The sequence below is a fragment of the Acomys russatus genome, chromosome 12 (genome assembly GCF_903995435.1).
Source record: "Acomys russatus chromosome 12, mAcoRus1.1, whole genome shotgun sequence".
NCBI lineage: Eukaryota > Metazoa > Chordata > Mammalia > Rodentia > Muridae > Acomys > Acomys russatus.
The window spans coordinates 59025386-59047337 of record NC_067148.1 but is presented as its reverse complement, the minus strand read 5'-3'; the positions used below and the strand labels follow the sequence as shown (position 1 = coordinate 59047337).

The 21952-nt window shown below is 46.9% G+C and overlaps 3 protein-coding genes across 7 annotated transcripts in view; 1 reads left to right on the top strand and 2 right to left on the bottom strand.

The window, feature by feature from the left end:
- The window catches only part of LOC127196631 (myosin regulatory light chain RLC-A), a 72632-nt gene that overhangs the window by 10474 nt on the left and 40206 nt on the right, over positions 1 to 21952 (top strand). The gene's annotated exons all lie outside the window — the stretch shown is intronic.
- The window catches only part of LOC127196630 (myomesin-1-like), an 84278-nt gene that overhangs the window by 42368 nt on the left and 19958 nt on the right, over positions 1 to 21952 (bottom strand). The gene's annotated exons all lie outside the window — the stretch shown is intronic.
- The window catches only part of LOC127196634 (myomesin-1), a 166541-nt gene that overhangs the window by 129829 nt on the left and 14760 nt on the right, over positions 1 to 21952 (bottom strand). For both annotated transcript variants that reach the window (XM_051154495.1, XM_051154496.1), the window contains exons 3-9: positions 21532 to 21799; positions 20551 to 20708; positions 14287 to 14379; positions 12552 to 12640; positions 12390 to 12449; positions 8963 to 9127; positions 5819 to 5980 (exon numbers count right to left, since the gene is read on the bottom strand). In XM_051154495.1, the coding sequence (XP_051010452.1) occupies positions 5819 to 5980; positions 8963 to 9127; positions 12390 to 12449; positions 12552 to 12640; positions 14287 to 14379; positions 20551 to 20708; positions 21532 to 21799 (995 nt within the window). The remainder of the gene's footprint in view (positions 1 to 5818; positions 5981 to 8962; positions 9128 to 12389; positions 12450 to 12551; positions 12641 to 14286; positions 14380 to 20550; positions 20709 to 21531; positions 21800 to 21952) is intronic.

The window sequence follows — 21952 nt, the reverse complement described above, 5'->3', positions numbered from 1 at the left end:
AAGAAAGCTGGCTGAAGCCGGGAGCGGTGACGAACGCCTTTAATCCCAGCACTCGGGAGGCAGAGGCAACAGATTGCTATGAGTTCGAGGCCAGCCTGGTCTACAAATAGAGTCCAGGACAACCAAGGCTACACAGAGAAACCTTGTCTCAGAAAAAGAAGCAAGGGGAGGAAGAGGAGGAGGAAGAGGAAGAAGAAAAGAGAGGAGGAGGAGGAAGAGAAGAAGAAGAGAGGAGGAGAGGAGAAAGAGAAGGGACGGCAGGCAGGCAGGCAGGAATGAAGTGCAGGCAGGCAGGCAGGAAGAAGAGCAGCAGGCAGGCAGGAGAAGGGCAGGCAGCAGGCAGGCAGGCGGAGCGCCAGCAAATCAGCATTTCTTCTGCCTCGGCGGCCATCAGTTTCGCTCTTGGGTGTTCCTGCCTCATCTCCCTCACTGATGGATTTATAGCTGTAGGATGAAATAAACTCTACATTACTTTTGATCACGGTGTTTTACCATGACAATAAAACCCCTAAGACAGTGCTAAGCACAAAAGTTACAGATAAGCTTTGTTCTTGTTGTCCAGAAAGTACAACTTCCTGTGGAGCGAGCTGTGCCTGGAATGTCAGGAGCACACGCGTGCATGTCTCTTTCAGCAGCTGCTGCCTGTCCAGCTCTGCCCCTATTCAAAACTTCTTTCTCTCTCCCAAACTCCAAACAGCCTGGCTTTTTGCAGGTTGATTAATAGAGTCAAAGACTAACCTGTTATTCATTACAGTTTGGCCTCATATATAGGCAAATAATAACCTTTTTTCAAATGTTAGTTTATTGTTTGTATTTATTGTAAGGATAGTACATGATTATAAATAAAGTGATAATCAAAAAGTTAAAAATCAAAGCCAGGTGTGGTAGCACACGCCTTTAAATCCCAGCAGGCGGATCACTGTGAGTTCGAGGCCAGCCTGGTCTACAAGCGAGTCCAGGACAGCCAAGGCTACACAGAAAAACCCTGTCTCAAAAAACCAAAAAAAAGTTAAAAATCTTTAACTCTGTAACTCAGAATAATGACTACTGACATATTGGCCTGAGCCTGTTTAGATGTTTCTATATGTATAAATTAAAAGATTTTTTTTTTTTTTTTTTTTGAGATGGGTCTTGCTATGTAACCCAGGCTGGCCTTGAACTAAAAATCCTCCTGCCTTGGTCAGCTGAGTGCTAGGCTTATAGATGTGCCAACACATCTAGCAAAAGTGATGATTCTTACTATCTGTAGCCCAGGCTTGGGACCTAGTAGCCCAGGCTGGCCTTACTCATGCTTGGTCTTCCTGCTTCACTCCCATGTCAAGGGTTACAGTCATAAGCGAACCACACCTGGCTAAATGTGGTTATTTTATAAATACTTGGATCATGGTCTTTCTTGATTTATTTCAATAAGTACAGGTATAAGCCATTAGTTTTATTGCTATGTAGTATTTCTTTGTTTGTTTGGAACATGAACTTTTTATATTTATTCATGTATATTTATGCCTCCCTATTAAAACACGCATAGATAAAGTGTTTTATTTTGCAACTCTCATATTGGTGAACACCTGGATTCTTCAGTTTTTATGTAATATTTGTCTTTACTTTTGTCCACTTTTTCCGGGAACTGGAGAAGTTGGACTCTGTGCTTCAAATACATAGTTGCAAAACACCCTCAGGCACTTTGAACCAATCCCAGTCACAGTCTTGTACAGAAGAAAATGTTCCTGCATCCCCTACCCTGGAGGAGTTGTTGTTGTATGTGTGTTGTGTGCATGTGTGTGTGTACATATGTATGTGGGGTAGCCAAGCACATGTGCACCATGTGTGGGGACCAGAGTTCAAGGAATGAGGTGTTCCTCGATTTCTCTCTACCTTGCTTTTTCAGACAGTCTCTCATTCAACCAGCAGTCTGTGGGGTCAGCTAAGCTGCCTGGCGCCCACCCGTCTCTGCTTCCGCCCAGCCCTACACCTCCAGCGCCAAGGTCACAGATGTGTCCTTGTGCACCTGGCTTTTACACGGCACTAGGGGCTTAATGTGTATGCAGCAGGCCCTACGCTGTCTCCCCAGCCCCTACAAGGGACTTGTAAAGTTGTGTTATCTCTTCAGTATGGCAGATAAAGCATCACCTGCCTGCGACTTAGAGTGCTGCGGTTACTGTGACACTTCCTATGTGCTTGCTCGCCATTGCAGTTCTTCCTTCATGTTTTAATTACATGATCTGTGTGTGTTTGCGTATGTATGTGTGTATGAGTGTGTGTGCATGTATGTGTGTATACGTATGTGAGTATGTGTTGAGTGTGTGTATGTATGTGTGTGTGTGCACGTGTGCATATGTGTATGTGTGTATGTGTGTGCTGGTGCTCATGCTCAAGGGGGAGATTAAGGTGGAACAGAGTGTGTATCAAATGTTGACATTAAGTATTTCTGATGGCAAGTTATAAGTGGCTCTTTTCTTTTTTGTTGTTTTTGTTTTTATCATTTTCAGGATGCACATGTTATCTGCGTAATAAGACACCTGTCCAGATGTGCTCAGCTCTGACATGTTTGCACAGAACACGGTGCCTCACATACTGCCCACGCTGATGTAGAGCTGCTTTGTAAGTTGTGAGAATACGAAAAGGAAAGCCCTGAGTAGCCTCACATGCCACCGGGGAAGAAGCTTGAACACTCATCAACTATCATTTGGAGTGCTTTGGGTTCTGAAAAAGTTGAGTCCAAATGTGCCGTGTGATCTAGCAATTCAAGAGCACATGGTTATGTGTTGGAAAGAAATGCACACACTGTTCCATGAACACGAACATGACTATGGATAGCGCCAGTGCCCTTAAAATGCTAAACAGAGAGGCAGGTGGAGTGCTGTGAGTTCAAGGCCAGCCTGGTCTACAAAGTGAGTCCAGGACAGCGAAGGCTACACAGAGAAACCCTGTCTCAAAAAACAAAACAAAATAAAAGCTGCCTGTTAAACTGTGGCAAAAGCACGGCTGGGTATGAGGTGACTCGTGACTAGTGTGACAGGTGACAGACACAGTAAAGAAGGCAGTTATGGTGGTGACTGGTTAGCTCTGCACATGTGTTAGAAACATTCGGTGCACAGTTGATGTGGGAGAACTGTGTGTGTGTTTATACCTAAATAAAGATGTTGTTAAGACTCTAAAAATACATCATTTCGATTAAGTGGATTAAAGGATGAAGCTGAATGGCAGTGTTAGCTCTGCACAGCCGAGTCCCCGAGCTTCCCAACACTGCACAGCAGCAATACTAGGAACAGCTGTACTATAAAAGCAAACTCCTCCCAAAGCTATCAAGTTCAGTTCCTGAAACCTCCCAATGTTTTCTTTTCCGTTAATCTACTCAATCCTTTCATATTAACATGTGGACCCCTTCTCTGCATCTGGCGTCCGGCAGAGACACAGGTCTAGCTGGGGCATGAGAAATGCAGAGCCAGCAGCCAGGTCAGGGTTCCCAGAAGGAGGCCAGGCCAGCAGGGGCTCTGGCTCTGCTCTTGTTGTTGTTTTGAACAACTAGAGGCATTCTCCAGGCAGCTGAGAGGGTGGGGAAAGGGAAGACTTTGCATAGTCAGTCAGCAGGTAACCCCACTTCCTGAGGCATCCCAGGGAGCCTGTTTCTATAGCAACCTTTATGAAGGCTGCCTCCTTCATCCCCTCAGCAGTACCTGACTTTGCCCACCATGCTTCAGTGGAGGGGACACCCTGCTGCGTTTTCCAGATGTTACAGATGTTCACATGTCTTTAACCAGTGCCTGGTCCATGTCAGAATCTAGTGATCACTTGTCATTGCTCAGTGTGGACATGACACAGGGGTCCCCAGAACTCACTCTTCCTGCTTCTTTCTGGTGTTGTGACCAGTAAGGGTTGGCGGGGAATGGCGAGTGTTGTACATGGGATAGACAAAGTATTTGTTCATCAAACAGAAGTGATGCGGGCAGCCCTATTTGCCCCCCCTCCGTAGTCCCCACTTCTTTCCTTTTTCCTCTTAAGCTGGAATAATAGCGTGGGACAACACTGAAATAGTGGGATGTGGGAAACTGCGTGATCAGACTGGACAGAGGCGGCAGGACCCCCATCCATCCAGCCTCTAAAGCCACAGACTTAGACAAGCGGCCATGAGGTGAGAAGCTGATAGACGGGAGGGAGGATTTTTTAGCAGTTGTCTCATCCCAGCACTCTAGTTAAAATCTTAGGTGAGGCATCAGAGGGCGTGTCCTACCTATTTCCACTACTACGGTGTGTGGTCCCCTCTGAGTCCCCTTGTGGGAACAATGCTGTGTGTGTTTGTATGTGTGTATGTGTTACTATTGTTGTCATTGTATGCACGTGTGCAAGTATGTTCTGTGTGCGCGTAGACCAGAGGCTGACATTTGGGCATCTTCCTCAGTCAGCCCCCACCCTTTTTTTGAGACGGGGCTCTAACTGAACCTGGGAGCTGGCAGATTCAGCAAAAACCGGTGGGGCAGCAAGCCCCATAGATCCTCCTGTCAGTGTCTCCCAGCACTGGAGATACAGGTGGAAGCCGGCAGCCGGGGAGCTGGCAATCTGACCTCAGGTCTTCTTGCTTACTTGCCAAGCAGCTTACCTGCTGAGTTATCTCTCAAACCCACTAAGAATTATGCTTTAAAACTCTTAAAAGACATGAGGCTTCACAGGAGAAATCAGCTATGTGGATAAAAGGTTCTAATTACAGAGCCATTGGTAGCCTTTCGTGTTACTTTAAAGACATACAAATGGCATCTGTGTTCCATCTTGATCAAAATGGCTGTGAGATAAATTTTCTATGTAGTACATGAGAGATAAAAATGAGAAAATCATCTATATTGTTTATACTTCTAATTGTCTGCATTTTGATACCCTCCACTCTTTCCGGCTGTGGAGAGCTTGCTCCTCCCCTAGGCCAGCTGAAGCTTAGAGACAACAACCGATCTTCATATCAGGGCTTGGACACGGAGGCCAAACACCCTGTCCCTCCATCTGGCCCACGCCCCCAAGGAGGCAACATTCGTTTTTTATCAGCCTCCCACACCCGACGTGCCCTCTACCCATACTCAGGCACTTATAGGAGACCTGCACATCTCAGAGCCCTCCAGTGAATCTAAGCACAAAGCCTACACCTAGCCCTTCCTGGACAAGCCCGGTGAAGGCCACAGCTCCCGTGCCTTCACGTGCTGCCTTTGGTCCTGGCCTGTGCTCTGGAGCCATTGTCCTAGTGGTTTTCCTACATGGCCCTGAGGAACCCCCGGCTCTGAGACCGGTGAGTAGAGCACGCTTTGTTTCCCTGAGACTATCCTGTGTCTCCTCTGCAGCTGTACATGAATAGCTAGTCCATGAAGGAACACAGAGCACAGGCTGAAGGTGCTACTATCCCACGGACGGCAACATGCCGCTGCACATGCCCAGACTGCACAGACGCCAGTGGAAAAAGAAAGCTTAAAACCATCAATTGTGTTTGTCCTGAGAATCACATGCCATCACCTGCTTCCTTCTTCATCAAGTCAGAGCTGTGACGAGGAGGGGTCTGGAATGAAATAATACACTTGCTCTCTGAGGTGCTTGTTAAAGAGGGAGCCTCCACACGAGGAGCAGCCTCTGCCATGGGAGCCTCCACACTGTGAGGATCCAGAAGCTCCACTCACCGCACCACTGTCCACGGAGGAGAAAGTTAGCCTACTGGTAGCCGCAGTAACCAGCGACCTTCGCGGTGGCGCCTGAGGGCTCATCTTACTGATACATGCTTGCGCTCACTGCTCTTCGACCTCGGTGTTTTTTTAACGCGCTGTATCCTCTGCTTTTTGCCTGGTCTTACCTCGAACAAAGACGTAAGCGCTGTATTGTTCATAATACTCTCCCATTCGCACACGGATGGTGTAGAGGCCTTCATCTTCTTTGTTGAGGTGAGAGAACGTGAGCGTTGCCCGGTCTCCGCTCCAGTGCGGTTGCACCCACTTTGATGGAGAAACGGGTACGCCTAGAAATTTGGAAATGAAGCAAATTCATTGTTTGCTTGTTTGTTTGTTTGTTTTTCCCTCTTTAGCTCCCTTTTCCTCACTCTGCTGCCCCTCCCCATCTCTCCTGGCAGTTACTTGACTCTTAGAACTCTCTAGATCTTTAAGCCATTCTGCTGTGTTGAATATTATGGAGAATACCAGACAGAAACAAGAGGCTCCACAGCAGACATAACTTGTAACATCTGACAAAATTAAAATTCAAAGCTCTTTATTCAAAGTGCAAATAGTTCAAAGTGTTGGGTTCTGCTTCTGTGCTGGCTGGCTTCTGTCAGCTTGACACAGGCTAAGTTTATCTGCAAGGAAGAAACCTCAGTTGAGAAACACCTTTATAAGATAAGGCTGTAAGGCATTTTCGTAATTAGTGGTTGATGTGAGAAGGCCCAGCCCAGTGTGGGTGGTGCCTCCCAGGCAGGTGGTCCTGGGTTCTGTAGAAAGCAGGCTGAGCAAGCCATGGGGAGCAAGCCAGTAAGCAGCACCCCTCCATGGCCTCTGCATCAGCTCCTGCCTCCAGGTTCCTGCCCTGTTTGAGTTCCTGACCTGACTTCCCTCAGAGATGGACTGTGACATGGAAGTGTCCGTCAAATAAACGTTTCCTCCCCACAGTGTTTCATCACAGCAATAGGAACCCTAACGAACACAGCCTTTTTCACTTTTAAAATCTCTTGTTACTTATAACACGGGTCACACAAATTACAAAAAAAAAAAATTGTTAGCATAATTTATGTGCAACAGATAAATAAAAATTTTAATATTCTAGAATTTGTGAGGATTGAGGAAGATTTTTTTCTAAAAGGCTCAACTGTACAATTATTTTTGTATTGTCTAAACTTCATTTTAACTTTAAACATACAATTGTATTTTAATGTTTATTCTGATGTGTCATTTAACCTTTAGAAGACAGGATTCAGATATAATCCACAATGCCTGCTTATGCCTTCCATCACCACTGTGTTTTCAGCTATGAGGAAAAACCAATTTGACAACTGTTCCTTTTGTTAACAACTGGCCCGCTCAGAATCTCATATGAAACACACGTTCTTTCCACTGACTGCTACAATCTCCAAATCCCACTTTAAGACTCAGAGCCAGCAGTTCCAAACTCTCAGGAAGACTAACATCCTTGGGCGTGCTGCCTGCGGTGTCTGCAAGCTCACTGACAAGCTTGCCACCTGCCAGTCAGTCCTGTCCCTGTGCTGGGACAGTCTTTGCTCATGGCCCACGGAGGTGAGTTCTGTGGTAGGTGGGAAAGCTGCCTCCTACTGTGGGTTCCCATACTGTTTCCTGTAGAATTTGTCCTGTCCTCTGGGGCCACAGGCATAGTCATCACTCACCTAACACTGCTGCTGCTGCTGGGACCACTGTCTTGCTCTTTCCAGTCTGGCCCAGGTCACAGTCCTGCCCACCATGTTGTTGGAACCTAAGAGGCCCCCACTGCCCCAAGTGTTCACATGCACGCCTGGCGGCCAGGGTCTTAGCTGGGCGGGCATGCTGCCCACGGCCCACCACCAGCTTGAGCCTGTGACTGTCTGTTATGAGTGCGTGGCTTGTCTTCTTTGCTGTGTGCATGCTCTGTGATCTCGGGGGACTTCATATATAAAATAAAAGTTCAGAGATAAAGTGAGGGGCTTGAGATTTGGCTCAGCGTTGAGAACACTAGCTGCTTTGCCTGAGGACTTGGGTTCAGGTCCCAGCACTCACGAGATGGCTCACAACCATCTGTAACTCCAGTCCCTGAGGGAACTAATGGCCTCCTCTGTCGGTGCACATACATAATGCATAGACATACAGCCAGGCAAAACACCCATACACGTAAAATTAAACTAAATTTTTAAAAAAGTATAAAAGGATATGACTGTCAAGCCAATAACCACATAGCACTGAACTCAGCTCAGGTGATCTTACCGAGCAGTATTGTGTTTACATGTTGACATTGTTTACATGTTGTTTACATTGTTTACATGTTTACATTGTTTACATGCCCAAAAATCGGTCCAGCAAAACCAAACCAAACAGGATAATGTTTATCTATTTTGTATCCATTTTTGTACTAGCTTATATGCTTCCTATGAATAATAAAGAGACTTTACCACATTAAAGTAAGATTACTAATGTCTGAATTGCTTCTGAAAATTTACTCTGCTGATTAGTTACCATTAGTGCTTAATTGTTTCATGAGGCTATATATGTTTTACAGTTTTCTACAACTCTTATAAATGATATCTATAAGTAAAAATACTTCATCCAGTAACCTAACTTACAAAGTAAACAGGCTTTTGGTAATTTATTATACGTATACACATTACACATACCTATGACAAGAACATCTTACCTTCAAATAATACTTTATCTGGGTATGATGGCATACACCTTTAATTCCAGCACTGGGGAGGCAGAGGCTGTCAGATCTCTGTGAGTTTGAAGCCAGCCTGGTCTACATAGTGAGTTTCAGGACAGCCAGGGCCACACAGTGGGACCCTGTCTCAGAGAATAAACTAAACAGCAATTATATGTGTGTGTGTGTGTGTGTGTGTGTGTGTGTGCATATGGTGTGTGTGTGTATATGGTACATATGTGTGTATATATGGTACACACACATGTATATATGGTCTCTTTATTTTGAAATATATGTTAAACACGTAGAGGCTGGAGAAATGGCACAGCAGTTAAGAGCACTGGCTGCTCTTCCAGAGGACCTGGGTTCAATTTCCAGCACCCACATGGCAGCTCACAGCTGTCTGTAGCACCAGTTCCCGGGGGGTCTGATGCCCTCACACAAACATGCATACATACATATAGGCAGAACACCAATGCACATAAAATAAAAATAATAGTACAGCAGCGTGTGTTTTTGGCTCACAGGCTGTGCTAGCCCTGGAAGCAGATCCACCCCTGACCCACATGCTTAGTTAGGGAGCAGAGGAAAGGTTCAGCCCAAGACTCACCATTTCTGTACCACTGGACCTCTGGTTGGAAGTGTTTAATTTCAGGAGTGATGACTACACGACAGCCCAGACTCATTGTCTCTCCTTCTCTCCCGAAGGACACATCAAACTTGTCATCAAAGTGGATCTCAAACTTGGATGCATAACCGTAAGGGGTCACAGCAACTGGGTACAACAGAAACAAATACCAGTAATGTATTCTCTTTCTCTTCAAAGAGATACAACATTTTAAATAAGCGTAGCAGAAAGCAGCTGCAATAAAAATAGATCAAATTATTTATGTGGGCAAAAATCATGTTCCATGTAAGAAGTACATAAAACATATGCACATCTCATTTGCATAAGAATTCTTAACATATTGATCATGTAAGCTAAATATATTATAAGGGAAATTATTTAAAAGGTCATATGTAATATCTTAAATGTATATTAAAACCACATTTGCCTAGACTTTCTTAGCTATAATATAGGGGCTTTTTAATCTTAGATTTTGAGGTAAATTCTACTGCTTACAGTCTTGGGACAAAATAGTTCTATTAATTACTCATGTGCTTTTCAGGAAGTTATTTCATCTTCTTTTATGATCCATATAAAAGTATTATGTCTGGGCAGTAGTGGTGCATGCCTTTAATCCCAGCACTGGGGAAGCAGAGGCAAGCAGATCTCTGAGTTTGAGGTCAGCCTGGTTTACAGAATGAGTTCTAGGCCAGCCAGGGCTACACAGAGTAACCCTGTCTTGAAAAACCAAAGAAAGAAAGGAAGGAAGGAAGGAAAGAAAGAAAGAAAAGGGCCGGGTGTGGTGCTCGCCTTTAATCCCAGCACTCTGGGAGGCAGAGGTAAGTGGATCTCCATGGGTTCAAGGCCAGCCTGGTCTATGAAGTGAGTCCAGGATAGCCAGGGCTCTTGTTACACAGAGAAGCCCTGTCTCAAAAAACCAGATAGATAGATAGAAAACAAGAAACATCAATAGCAAAACACAAAATGTTTAAAATAGTGTAACTTTGCAAAGATTACTCCTAGAAATATTTATTGATTGAGCAAATGTCTACATCTGATCAGCTCTCCTGGGTTAGGAAAGAAATGGCTGCACATAGACAGATTACCTAATGTGCCAGGCCATTCCCACGGGCCACACAGTCTATTTCTTCCAACAATCTGACAGCAAAATCATGAGTCTTTCATATGGGGGTGCAGGAACACATGACGGTAACGGGCAGCTAATGCCATGACTTCACAGCCCGTAGCTGCCAAAGCCTAACTCTTGAGTCCGTTCTTGTTATCTTTTGTCTCTTTTCCTAAGGCCTTGAAATTCCATCCTTCATTCAGTTCAGTTTTGTTGAGTGTTCTAAGCATGCAATTGCTATCAATTCAGTCAATCCCATAATAATCCTTTCAGGCAGGCATCATTACGCTCTCCACTGAAGAAACTGTTCCGTGGGACTCACGGTGTGGCTCAATGACTGCCCACGTTCACCCACAGCACTTCCAGAACTTTGGCTTTCAAACAATACGTTGTTCTGCCTTGAACTTGTGTGTTGCCAGGCAACCACTAGTTAACGGGGAAATCGCTTCTCTTTGAAGGGAATCTCTCATCTGCCTATTTTATGTGTGGTGATATTCCAACAAACCTGAGAGCTTTGACTGGATTGGGTCCTGCACAGCCTTCAGAGCCCAGGCTGGCCCCAGAGCTGCCTCGGGCAGACAAGAGTTCTAAGGAAGTTCTATATCAGCCCTGAGGTCCCAAGCCCAGTGCAAGTGCCTGCAGGATCCAATGTCTCTGTATCTGGGATTGAGCTGGGCCATCAAAGACTGCCTTGGTACTCAAGTCAGCTCTACCAACCAGAAGACAAAGCATTCCAGCACGGCTGAAGGCCTGTGCCACATGTGTTTTCTGTCTCAGGAAAGTGGTAGTGTCTAGGAAAACTGGGAGCCGAGTCCAGGCTGCTTCCTCTTTAGTAGTGTTAAGAACAAGTTTTCATTTTCAGATTTTTTGATAATTGAAAAAAATAATTTTTCATGATTCATGAAAAGTCATAGGAAATCCAAATTTTAATATCCACAATTAAGGTTTTATTGGAATCCAGCCATGCTCACTCAATTGCCCTCCTGTTTATAGCTGCCTGTGCTCCAGATGCAGAGCTAAGGAGGTTGGCAGGGACTACATGGCCACAGAACCCATCATCTCCATCTGGCCCATTACAGAAACTATTTGCTGACCCCAGAACGAAGGGTGGCTGGTGAAGGTGACGACCAAGTTACGAGTCCTTATTCTGTATTGTGTGTGGTCACGTCCCACTATTTAAACTCTGCAAAGTTTCCCCACATCACATACAACAAATCAAGTTTTACCAACATTAGAAGCGTTCAAGGACCTTTAAATAAACCGATGCAAATAGAAAACACCTTAGTACGGTGTTTAGGACAAAAATGTGTGTCAACCATTAAAGCAAAACCGAGAGCAGAGACCTTTGTCTACAGTTTACACGTACACCGAGTAGGTGAACGTGACTACAGCGCCCCCTTCTGTTACGAGCTGCGGTACTAAGGCAAGCTGATCCGGCTCTGGGGGAAACAGCCGAGCTGGGCTGTCAGAACTTGGCTGGAAAGAGGAGGAGGAAGTGGGAGAGATCTGGCTATGGGAATGAGCACAGTAAGGTCAGAGGGCTGGGAAGTGATAAATCCCACTGACCCTGGGGACTGTGGCAGCGGTGGTATGTCTCAGAACTGTGGTGTGATGGGAAAAGATCACCCTCCATTCTTTATCCCCTCCGTGTGAGTGAGGCAGGGGTTATAACTTTGAAGTCAGGGACCACTCATGAAGTCATGGAACAGGCCACCTACAGACGGCAAACCAGGCAGCCGAGTGGAAGACCATGGGCAGGAGAAGGCACTGTTTTCAGAGCCACCACTCATCATAATGCATGGAAAACAAGTGTGGGCTTGACTGTCATTTTCAGTATGAGCGTTTGATCAGTTTAACAAGCATAAACAGGATACTGGGGTTTTTTTGAGACAGGGTTTCCCTGTGTAGCCTTGGCTGTCCTAGACTTGCTTTGTAGAGCAGGCTGGCCTCAAACTCACAGTGATCCCCCTGCCTCTGCCTTCCGAGTGCTGGGATTAAAGGTGAGCATCACCACACCCCACAGACAGGATACTTTTAAAATATAAATAACAAATCAATGAAACTCAGACACAGAATAGTAACCAAGAATTTTTAAGACAACAAGCTAACCGTTGCTGGGTAACAGTATCATATCCACCCTGGCAGGCACTAAAAACATCACCAGTATTGTGAATTTATGCCTTCATTTTAAAAATCGGATTGCTTCCTTAAACTCACGGATTCAGAGCATGGCTCGGGATTTGAGCGCCACTGTGCTACGCTTTACATAAAGATGACACTTGGGGAACGTGCTGTTAGACTTACAGCTGAGGGGCGTCGAAGTCCCAGCACGGAAGCGAGGATCATCTAATTCCCCTTTATACCCTAGGAGAGAAGAGAGAACACACATGAGCTCCTCTGTGATGGCCTGGTTGTTTGTTAGCATGGGAAGCAGTTTCACGTCCACTCTGAGGAAGGCAAACCTACTCTTCACTACAACCGAGGCGTAGGCGGAGACCTCTCCTTGGACGTTCATCGCTGAGGCCCGGTACTGAGCGGTGTCTTCAAAGTCACACCTGCAGAGACACAGGGAGGTGAGTGACCATGGTGGTGGCTCCTTGTACCTGCCGGCTGTTTTGTAAGGGAGTCTGCTAAAGAGTACGCCAGTGGCTCACACGTGGCTCTGCAGGACGACCTCTGGTCCTGTGGAACATTCTGTAGTCCAAGTTATCCACCAATCCCCACAGCGCAGGGCAGAAAGAGTGACAGCCACGGTGACCCTAACCTTGCTACACTGAGAATGCCAGGCACCAAGTACCGAGGCTGTAGATTTTAGTGAGTAACTGCTTTGTGCTACTGAAGGAGAAAGTGTCCAGCCATACATGCAGCTTTGTAGCAGGTGACAACCCTGAGTGTGTATGTGCCACGCTGCCTTGCTTTGGGCTGGCATCAGGATGACAGGGAAGAGAGAAGCGACTCCCAGTGCCAGCTTCCCGGGGCCTCTGTGAGCCACGGGCCTGCACAAAGCTGCTCTTTTATACCATTTTTCATTCTAGTTTCAAACACAAATGGCTTTGTGCTTCTGTTCTACTGATGTGTGGGCTCCACCTGGAGTTCCGGCTCATCGCGTGCCACAGGAACTGGCGGGCGTTATAGAAACAGGAATGTCTCGCAAGGATGGAGTGAGGGCAGAGCGCCCTCAGAGAGGTCAGGTGAGATGTCAAAGTGCTGTTTGCGTCTAACGGCACTAGTTCCCGTGCTGGTCCTGTTTCTCGGGCATTGATTTCATCTCGTTTGTGTCTTGCTGAAGTGAAAGACATTAGATTCCAGGAAGGTGAAGGCAATCCCCTTTCCCGGAGCTGCCTGAGTGTAAAAGCAACCGCAAGGCCCACTGCTGTTTAAGCAGGGGTAACACCACTGCAGAGCAGGGGTTGGTGAGTGTCAGGGAGCCCCAGGGCTCTGTTTGAAGCCTGGTAGCTATTGTGTCAGCTCTTCCCCTGGGCAGAGAGCCGCAAACCTTGTGAGCATGACAGGAGTCAGTTTGCCTTTCACAGCTCAGCACTTGGGGCTCGTCTGAACTGAAACTGTGGGCTCTTGTCTACTGTTTTCATCCACAAAAGTGGGTTTGCATTTCAAATCATTTTTTTTCAGACATTATACATTTTTTAGGAGTTGGAAATTTTAACAGAGCTTCCATTTCATATTTTGCTTAACCACGAAACATCCCAATATCTGTCCCTGACATACAGATTGACAAGACGCACGGCATCCCATAGTTTCTTCTCCCAGTCTATCCAGCTCTCAGTGACACCCATACTAGTCCATATGCCTTAGTTGGTTAAAAGTAAAGAACACAGGGCTGTGGGGTTGGAATTCCGTGATGACACGCTGACATAGAAATGCCTGCTTAAGCGGTTAGTTTCTTAATAATTTCTGTAAGACGTGCTCATGCGCATAGACGGATACATAAAAGCATGCATACTCCTTTTACCATCTTTTATGAAACTCAAATGCAACATCATGTCGGGAGGTGCTGTGTAGGTGGCAGATTTAGTCATACGTGTCACCTTACAGGCTTGCATCAAGAGAAGAGATGTACATGAAAACCCATTGTGAGAGAAATCTGGGGCCAGGGAGAAAGATTTTGTCTGTGGCCTTGGCTGATAAAGGACTCCCCCGAGTGTCTGCTGGGTGACACACACAAACACTGGTGTTCTCTTACTTGTTGATCTCAAGTGTATGCATCCCATATCGGCTTTCAATGATGTACTTTCCTGGGTTTGCATGGACATTTATAGGCACCTGGTTTTTATACCTGAAAGATAATGGAAACAAGATAAATAGATTAGAGAATAATTAATTGCATGATCTCTCTCTCTCTCTCTCTCTCTCTCTCTCTCTCTCTCTCTCTCTCTCACACACACACACACGTGTGCGTTGTTCTTGTAGTTATACCTGTAAATGAAGCTCAATAATTCTATCTATTGAAGGAAGAAGGAAGGAAGGGAAAACACACAAATTACCTGAGCTTAATTAAATTCACTAGCACCACAATAAAACTTCTCAAAGTGCTTTCTCCTCTTTGTTAAAATTTACATAAAAAAAACGTGAACCAGTCACAATCTGTGTGCGTCTCAGGGACATAACAATTGTGAAAAGCTGCCACTATGAAATATGAATGGGTTAGCGATTGGTTTATATCAAATAGGAAACAGAATGACTCATTGATGCTGCTGGAAGTCAGGATGCGGATGGTCCTGAGGTGGAGCACGTGGCAGGAAGAAGTCTGCGTGCTGAATATACTTGCGCTCCATTTGGGTGCTGGTATACACACGGGTGTGTAGAGTCCAACATAAACTCACACAGACTCTCCCTTTATATAGAACACGCATTCTTTGGGCGTTATAGCCAACAACGAAGTTGACGACAACTAACACAGCAGAATGCAAAGCTTTGTGTTGGGTTTTGCTGTTGGCTCTCTGTGTGGGAGGAAAGCAAACCCTTCCTCCTACTCCCATTCTCGCGTGTTGTCCTTAAGAACAGTGCCGCTGTGCTGAAAGGCCATTATTGTCATAAGTAAGCATGGCTTTTGCTTAAATAACGTCTGATCATGACAGGAGCCTAGCAGCCGTTCCGTTCCTGGTTACTGCTTGCTGCTGCCCTCAGAAGGTGGCCCATGCGGGAAGCTTCTCTGTGAAGCACTGACTTCCATTCTGTAGTTGGCACCTTGATCCTCTCAAGTCCCTGTAGCCAGTGCTGTGGCGCCTGCCTCATGAGGCTCACCTACTCGTCCCTCTTTTTTTTTTTTTTTTTTTTTTCCTTAAAAAGAAGAGGAGAGGCAGCAGCAAGGGAGCCCTCGCTTCCCTCTCAGCCGCCCTACCTCGTGTGCACAGGCAAGACTAGCATGGCCAGTAAACTGAGGCTTTGAATCTTGTTTCCCTCAGATCTGAAATGAAGGTCATTGACTGCTGTAGCCCAGGAGGCACGGCTGGATGGCAGGTGTGCTGTGTTGCCCTCTCCCTGCTCACAGACGCATACTGCTTCCTGACAGCCTGGGAGTGGCTTCAGGTGTTAGACACTATGGTCACACACAGCCATCAGCAACTCTTAATCCCAACCGCTCCCATGTTCATGGGCGAAGGGGTTCTCTGATTAGCTTGCCTTGGGTCGAGGGAGACTTAGCTGAGTAGCTCCGCCTGCTTGTTTGGGGTTTGCTTTGCCTTCTGCGCACTGGCAGGTTCTCTGTAGTTCTTCCCAGCATGAGGGGAGCAATGTGGCACTAAACACTGTGGCATGTGCTGCCTGACCGAATGATTGAGTGACACCCGGGTTGGCTTCTAGTCAGCAATGCTGTCCATACCTCTATAAAGTCTGAGTTAAAGTGGTGTTTTGCAGCTCCTGTGGTTCTATCTCTCCCCCTACCACCACCCCCCGCCCCCCAGCGCTACTCGGCTTAACACCCTTACAGGTTTCCAGCTAAACGCTCACAGTTCTTCTAGTGTGACCACCTGGCTAAGGGAACTGGTTTAAAATACACAACACTTGTCCATGGAATGCTACAGAACTCAACATGTCAGAGAAAGAAACTCCAGGTTAGCTGGGCATGGTGGCGCACCCCTGTAATCCCAGCACTCGGGGAGGCAGAGGCAGGCTGATCTCTGTGAGTTCGAGGCCAGCCTGGTCTACAAAGTGAGTCCAGGACAGTCAGGGCTACACAGAGAAACCCTGTCTCGAAACAAACAAGAAACCAAACAAAGAAAGGAAAGAAGAAATGAAACCCCTGGTTAGAGCAGGTACGAGAGGCCTAAGGCAGGGAGTGCGCTTACTCTGCTCTGCAGGGAATGGCCGCCATGAGGCTCCCGGGTTTGGTCACTTGAGACTGGCTGGCTCCAGTGTTAAGTCAGAGGGGAAAGAAGCGGTTTGGCCTGCCCCCTCCCCCCACACCACACTTCACAGCTTGTTGTTTCTGGAGAGTGGAATTCCAAACTAGCCAGTCATCGCTAGCCAGCCGTGGAGAGTAATGCGCACCGAGGATTGCTTCCTGCAGACTTAAATCCTCCCTCTGCACAGACGCCACTTCCCTTAGCTTTTCATGTGGTTTATGAGACACTAACTGATGAGGAGTTTTCACGGGGGGGGGGGGGGGGTGTGTCCACAATAACGCTCTACTGCCCTGTGACTCTGTCCATTTAACGTGTAAAACGTGCTTCATCCTTGCACACAAGTGTCAACCTCGCTGCAGAGCTACTGTTGACGATGAGGGGTGGGAGGGAGAGCCCTTCGCTCCAGTGAAATCCGGGAAATGAAGATGCTCTGTGACCCTTGTGCTATCATGATGCCATGCAAGCCCGAACGACCTTGAGCACGCTAAATCCCACCACAGATGGGAACACTGCTGAGAATCCAGTTTAAAGAGATGGCTGTCGGGCCACTGTAAAGACCAGTCATCTGGGACTCAGAGTTGGCTTAGTGCATAAGAATAGGAATCCAGTTAAATCCAGCTTTAAAAAAAAAAAGCACACAACCAAAGCAATCTTCTCCTTGAACAAATAATACTTTTTCTGAGTCACTGTCTCATGTACCCCACCCTGGCCTTGAACTCCTTATATAGCCGAGGTTGACTTTGAACTTTGGTCTTCTGCTTCCGTCTCCTGAGTCGTGGGATCACAGGCTTTCGCCACCTTGCCCAGTTAGTGCAGTCCTGGAGATAGAAGCCAGGGCTTCATGCACCTCCCACCTGAGATGCACCCCCACCTGAGATGTACCCCTCCTACCTGAGATGCACCCCCACCTGAGATGCACCCCCCCCACCTGAGATGCACCCCCCACCTGAGATGCACCCCCCCACCTGAGATGCACCCCCACCTGAGATGCACCCACACCTGAGATGCACCCCCCCACCTGAGATGCACCCCCCCACCTGAGATGCACCCACACCTGAGATGCACCCACACCTGAGATGCACCCCCCACCTGAGATGCACCCCCACCTGAGATGCACCCCCCCACCTGAGATGCACCCACACCTGAGATGCACCCCCACCTGAGATGCACCCACACCTGAGATGCACCCACACCTGAGATGCACCCACACCTGAGATGCACCCCCCCACCTGAGATGCACCCACACCTGAGATGCACCCACACCTGAGATGCCCCCCCCACCTGAGATGCACCCACACCTGAGATGCACCCACACCTGAGATGCACCCACACCTGAGATGCACCCCCACCTGAGATGCACCCACACCTGAGATGCACCCACACCTGAGACGCACCCCCACCTGAGATGCACCCCCACCTGAGATGCACCCCCACCCCACCCCACAAAGAGCATGTGCTGCTTTCATTCTCTACGTCTTATCGTTCCATTTGAACAAGCTGGGCACGCAAGTTGTCTCCCCGAGAGACAGAGGAATGCGGCTGCTCAGCACACAGTGCCTTTTATCCCACCCCACCAGGGTCTAGCACAGCCTTCCAGGAAGCACGCACATAAACAATGTAAGTTCTGTCTCCCTCTTTAAACCAATAGATGGTAAGCAGGCCATTGTATGAATTGCATACTAAACATTAAAATGTCACTTTTCCACCACAGCAATATCTCCTTCATGTTGACAGACCCTTCTCCACAAAGGCTTGCGTCACCACCCTGGGATATTGGCATCCTCTTTTTTACAGAACAAAAACACACAGACAGGACTCTTTCTACTTTTGGGGTGACCTGGGAGTACCAACATGTTCTGTGCCTGGCCTTGCTTGCCAAGTGTTGTGTTTCTGCTGTGCGGCGTTCTCTGGGCAACTTCTAAGTTCCACCTAAATAGACATGGCTAGCAATGTGAGATCTGCCAGGAGAACAGCTGCTGCCTGCTCACATTTGCTAGACCTCAGACTCCCACGATCCAAAAGCAGGCAACGGAAACTTGGAGTCAAACCGTCTTTGGAAAAGTCTCCGAAGGAACCAGACTCCCAGGGCACATGCCTCTGAAAGGCATGGCTCAGGACTTAGCTGCTCTCCGTGAGGCAGCATGACTGTCCCAGTTCCCTCACAAATGTACTCCCTTCACCTCCCCTCCCCCCACCCAGGGCCCATATTCCTCTCACATCTCTACTCGCTGTCAGGGCCAGAAGCGGCAGTCAGGCACCAAAGAAACCCGAAAGCCAACAACGTAATCACCAGCAACTTTGGGTCTTGCCTGGTAATGAGTTCCCTGCTCTGTGAGGAAGAAGGGGCCTGTGAAAAGTGTACATCTTGTACCCATGCTGTGACATAACGTCCCAGGAGAGACACAGACTCCATGAAGAACCTGTTTCTTCACAGAATGACCCGGCTTATGGTCAGGGATCCTCTCTGGGAGAACCTCATGACCACTTCAGACTACTAGCCTCATGCTTGCTTTTGGAACGTGACCCCCCCAAGCGGTGGAAGCTTCTTGCCAACTGTCAGGGTATTCACCCAGGGACAACTCTGGTTCTCAGAGTCGCAGAGGGCACCTTCCCCACAGAGCCATCTTGCCACCCACTCAGAAGTAGAAAACCGTTTTCTTAGTCGCTTCCCGGTTCTTTTGTTCTGGCTTGTATTCTCCACTGAGAGTGAAAACTTCCTCTGGAATTTCCAGCTTTTTCCCTTCTGAGAGAACTGGTGTAAAGAGTGAGTCTCAGGGAATGGTGTCCTCCACCCAGCGAAAGGAAGTCACCGCCTCCAAACAGAGAGAGAATGAGAGTAGGATGTCTTCTATTTTAAAATTAGTAGATTTCAATTTATGCAAGAAGGATTTTTTACTTATCAAATAGTGCTTATGGGAGCTAAGCGTTTGTCTTCAGGGATTTCTATGTGAATGTCTGGATTTTCTTTTTCACTAATAAGTGGGGAGGAGCGTGTTAGGAAACTAATTCACGGAATTACACACAAGACAGGTGCTCTGCCAATGAAGGTCATCTCTAGATCAGTAATCAGACAGCTGTGTTGTTTATTTACAGTTTGGTTGGTGAATGCTTTGGTTTGGTTTTTGGACAGAGTCTCACTATGCAGCCCAGGCTGGTCTTGAACTTGTGATCCTCTTTTTGAGACTCCTGGAGCTCACTATATAGACCAGCCTGGCTCACATTCACTGAGATCCTCCTGCCTCTTTTCTCCAAGTGCTGCGATTAAGGCATGCATGAGACTCACATCTAGCTATAATTTTAAAATTACATTTATTGTGTGTGTGTGAGAGGGTGCTGAGGGGGATAGGGGGAAGGAGGAAGGGGGGGGGGGGAGAACAGGACGGATATGTGTACAGGCATGTTGTGAGAGTTGGGTTTCTCCTTCTATCACTGTGGGTCCTAGGGCTTGAACACAGGTCATCAGGCTTGCTGGCAAATGCCTTTACATGCTGAGCCATTATGCTGGCTCAGTTTTGTTGTTGTTGGATTGATTGCTTGATTTTTTTTTTTAAAGAGGAAATGTTCTTTTAAAGGTTGCATGGTACAACTTTATAGTCATAAGGAAGGGTGGGGCCAATAGCAATTAACTTTTAATTTACTTTTATATTTCACAATTTCTAAGTTAAAACTTGAAAAATTTATTTTTGCTGAAGTGTTAGAAATATTTTTGTGGCATTTCTCATTTTAGTTTACTATAAATTATTTGCCATAGTAATGCATAGCGATTTTTGGCATTTGCTATTGTTGCTTTTGTTTTTGATTTTGAGACAGGAGGGATAGAGGTGGAAGCTCTCTGAGTTTTAGTTTTTTGTGTATAAATACATATTTATGTGTGCATGTGTACATGTACGTGTGTGTGCATGTAAAGTGTGTATGCATGTGAGTGTGAGGGAGTGTGTGCGTGTGAAGACCAGATTGACATCAAGTGTCTTCTTCAATTATTCTCCACTGTACTTTTGGGATAAGGTCTTTCGTGGGACCTGGAGCTTCACGGCGCGTCTACATAGGGTTAGGGACCTTCCCATGCCCACCTCCTCAGCTCCGGGACCACCTGGAAAACATACCATGTGAGACGAGGTTCCGGCCAGCCTGCTACGGAACAGTGCAGTTTCACGTTCTCTTTCTCCCACACGGTGTGAGAACGAGGTTTAATGATGAATTCGGGAGCGTGAAGCAGGTGGTCTTCATTTAGCTTTCCGTGATAGGCTTGGGTGTCTTCTATCTGAAAAAGTGAGCAGGCACACAACCAAACACTCCCAAGTTAAAGCCACGTCTAGTGCAAAAGCAGCAGGCAGCAGGCAAGGTTGTGATTTTCCTTTGTTTTGTTTTGCTTTTGGGATAGAATCCTATGTTGCCTGGGCTGGCCTCCAACGCACCTTAGAGCCAAGGATGACTTTAAACTTCTGGTCTTTCTGGCTCGACATTTTTTTTTTTTTTTTTTTTTTTTGAGACAAGGTTTCTCTGTGTAGCTTTGGCTGTCCTGGGCTCACTATGTACACCAAGCTGGCCTCAAACTCACAGTGATTCATCTGCCTCAGCCTCCCAACTGGCTCGACATCTTAAGTGTAAGGATTACAGGCATCCGCCATCACATCCCACTTTGTGGTCTGGTGGGGATTGAACCCATGGCTTTATGCCTTGTGCAAGCAGTATCAACTTACTGCATTCTTAGAGCTAATTTTTACATTTCTGATCCTTAGTTTTACAGGGAGGTTAAAATTATTTCTTTACTGATTTTAAAGGTGAGCTAGGTTATTTAAAACCCTAAGGCTGAGCAACATTCCTGGGGTGGGTTCCTAAAGTAGCTTCAGAAACTTACTTACATCTTTCAAACCTGAATTTCCGTGAAACTTAACATTCCAAAGCCCGCCTTCATTTGACCTACCCACTCTGATGTCTGGTCTCCTTGGTCCATTAGCTTTGTTTCCTAACCTTGCACAGTCCTGTTCTTGAAGCAAACCGATCTGTGCACACACACACGCTCACACACAGCTTATGAAACACATTTCCACTCTTATAAATACCCTGAAATTAGCTCTCCTTACTGTTTTCCTCAGTGACAGCTCTTCTGCCTTTTCTCGAATCACAATATTCCTCGACTTCTTCTCAAACGTTTCTTCTCGTTGAAGGGTGGACGTGGCCTGTTTGGATGCCGTGGACTGCGTGGATGCCGTGGACTGCTTGGATACCATGGACTGCTTGGATGCTGCGACTGCTTCCTCACTGGCAAGAAGAGTCCTCTGAGCTATGTAAGCAGCAGCTTCTTTAATTCTTTCTTCTTCTGTGTCTCTAATTCCACCGATGTGCACTTGGCTGAAACAACAGAGCAGAGTGTAGAAATGGTGGGGTGATGACCAGCTAGCCTTGTTTCTCTGAGCTCAGGCAGGTACTTGCCATGCCCACAGAAACCCTGGTGTGGGGCTGGTGAGGCTGAGCAACAGTCAGGCACACGTGCACCTCTTGTAG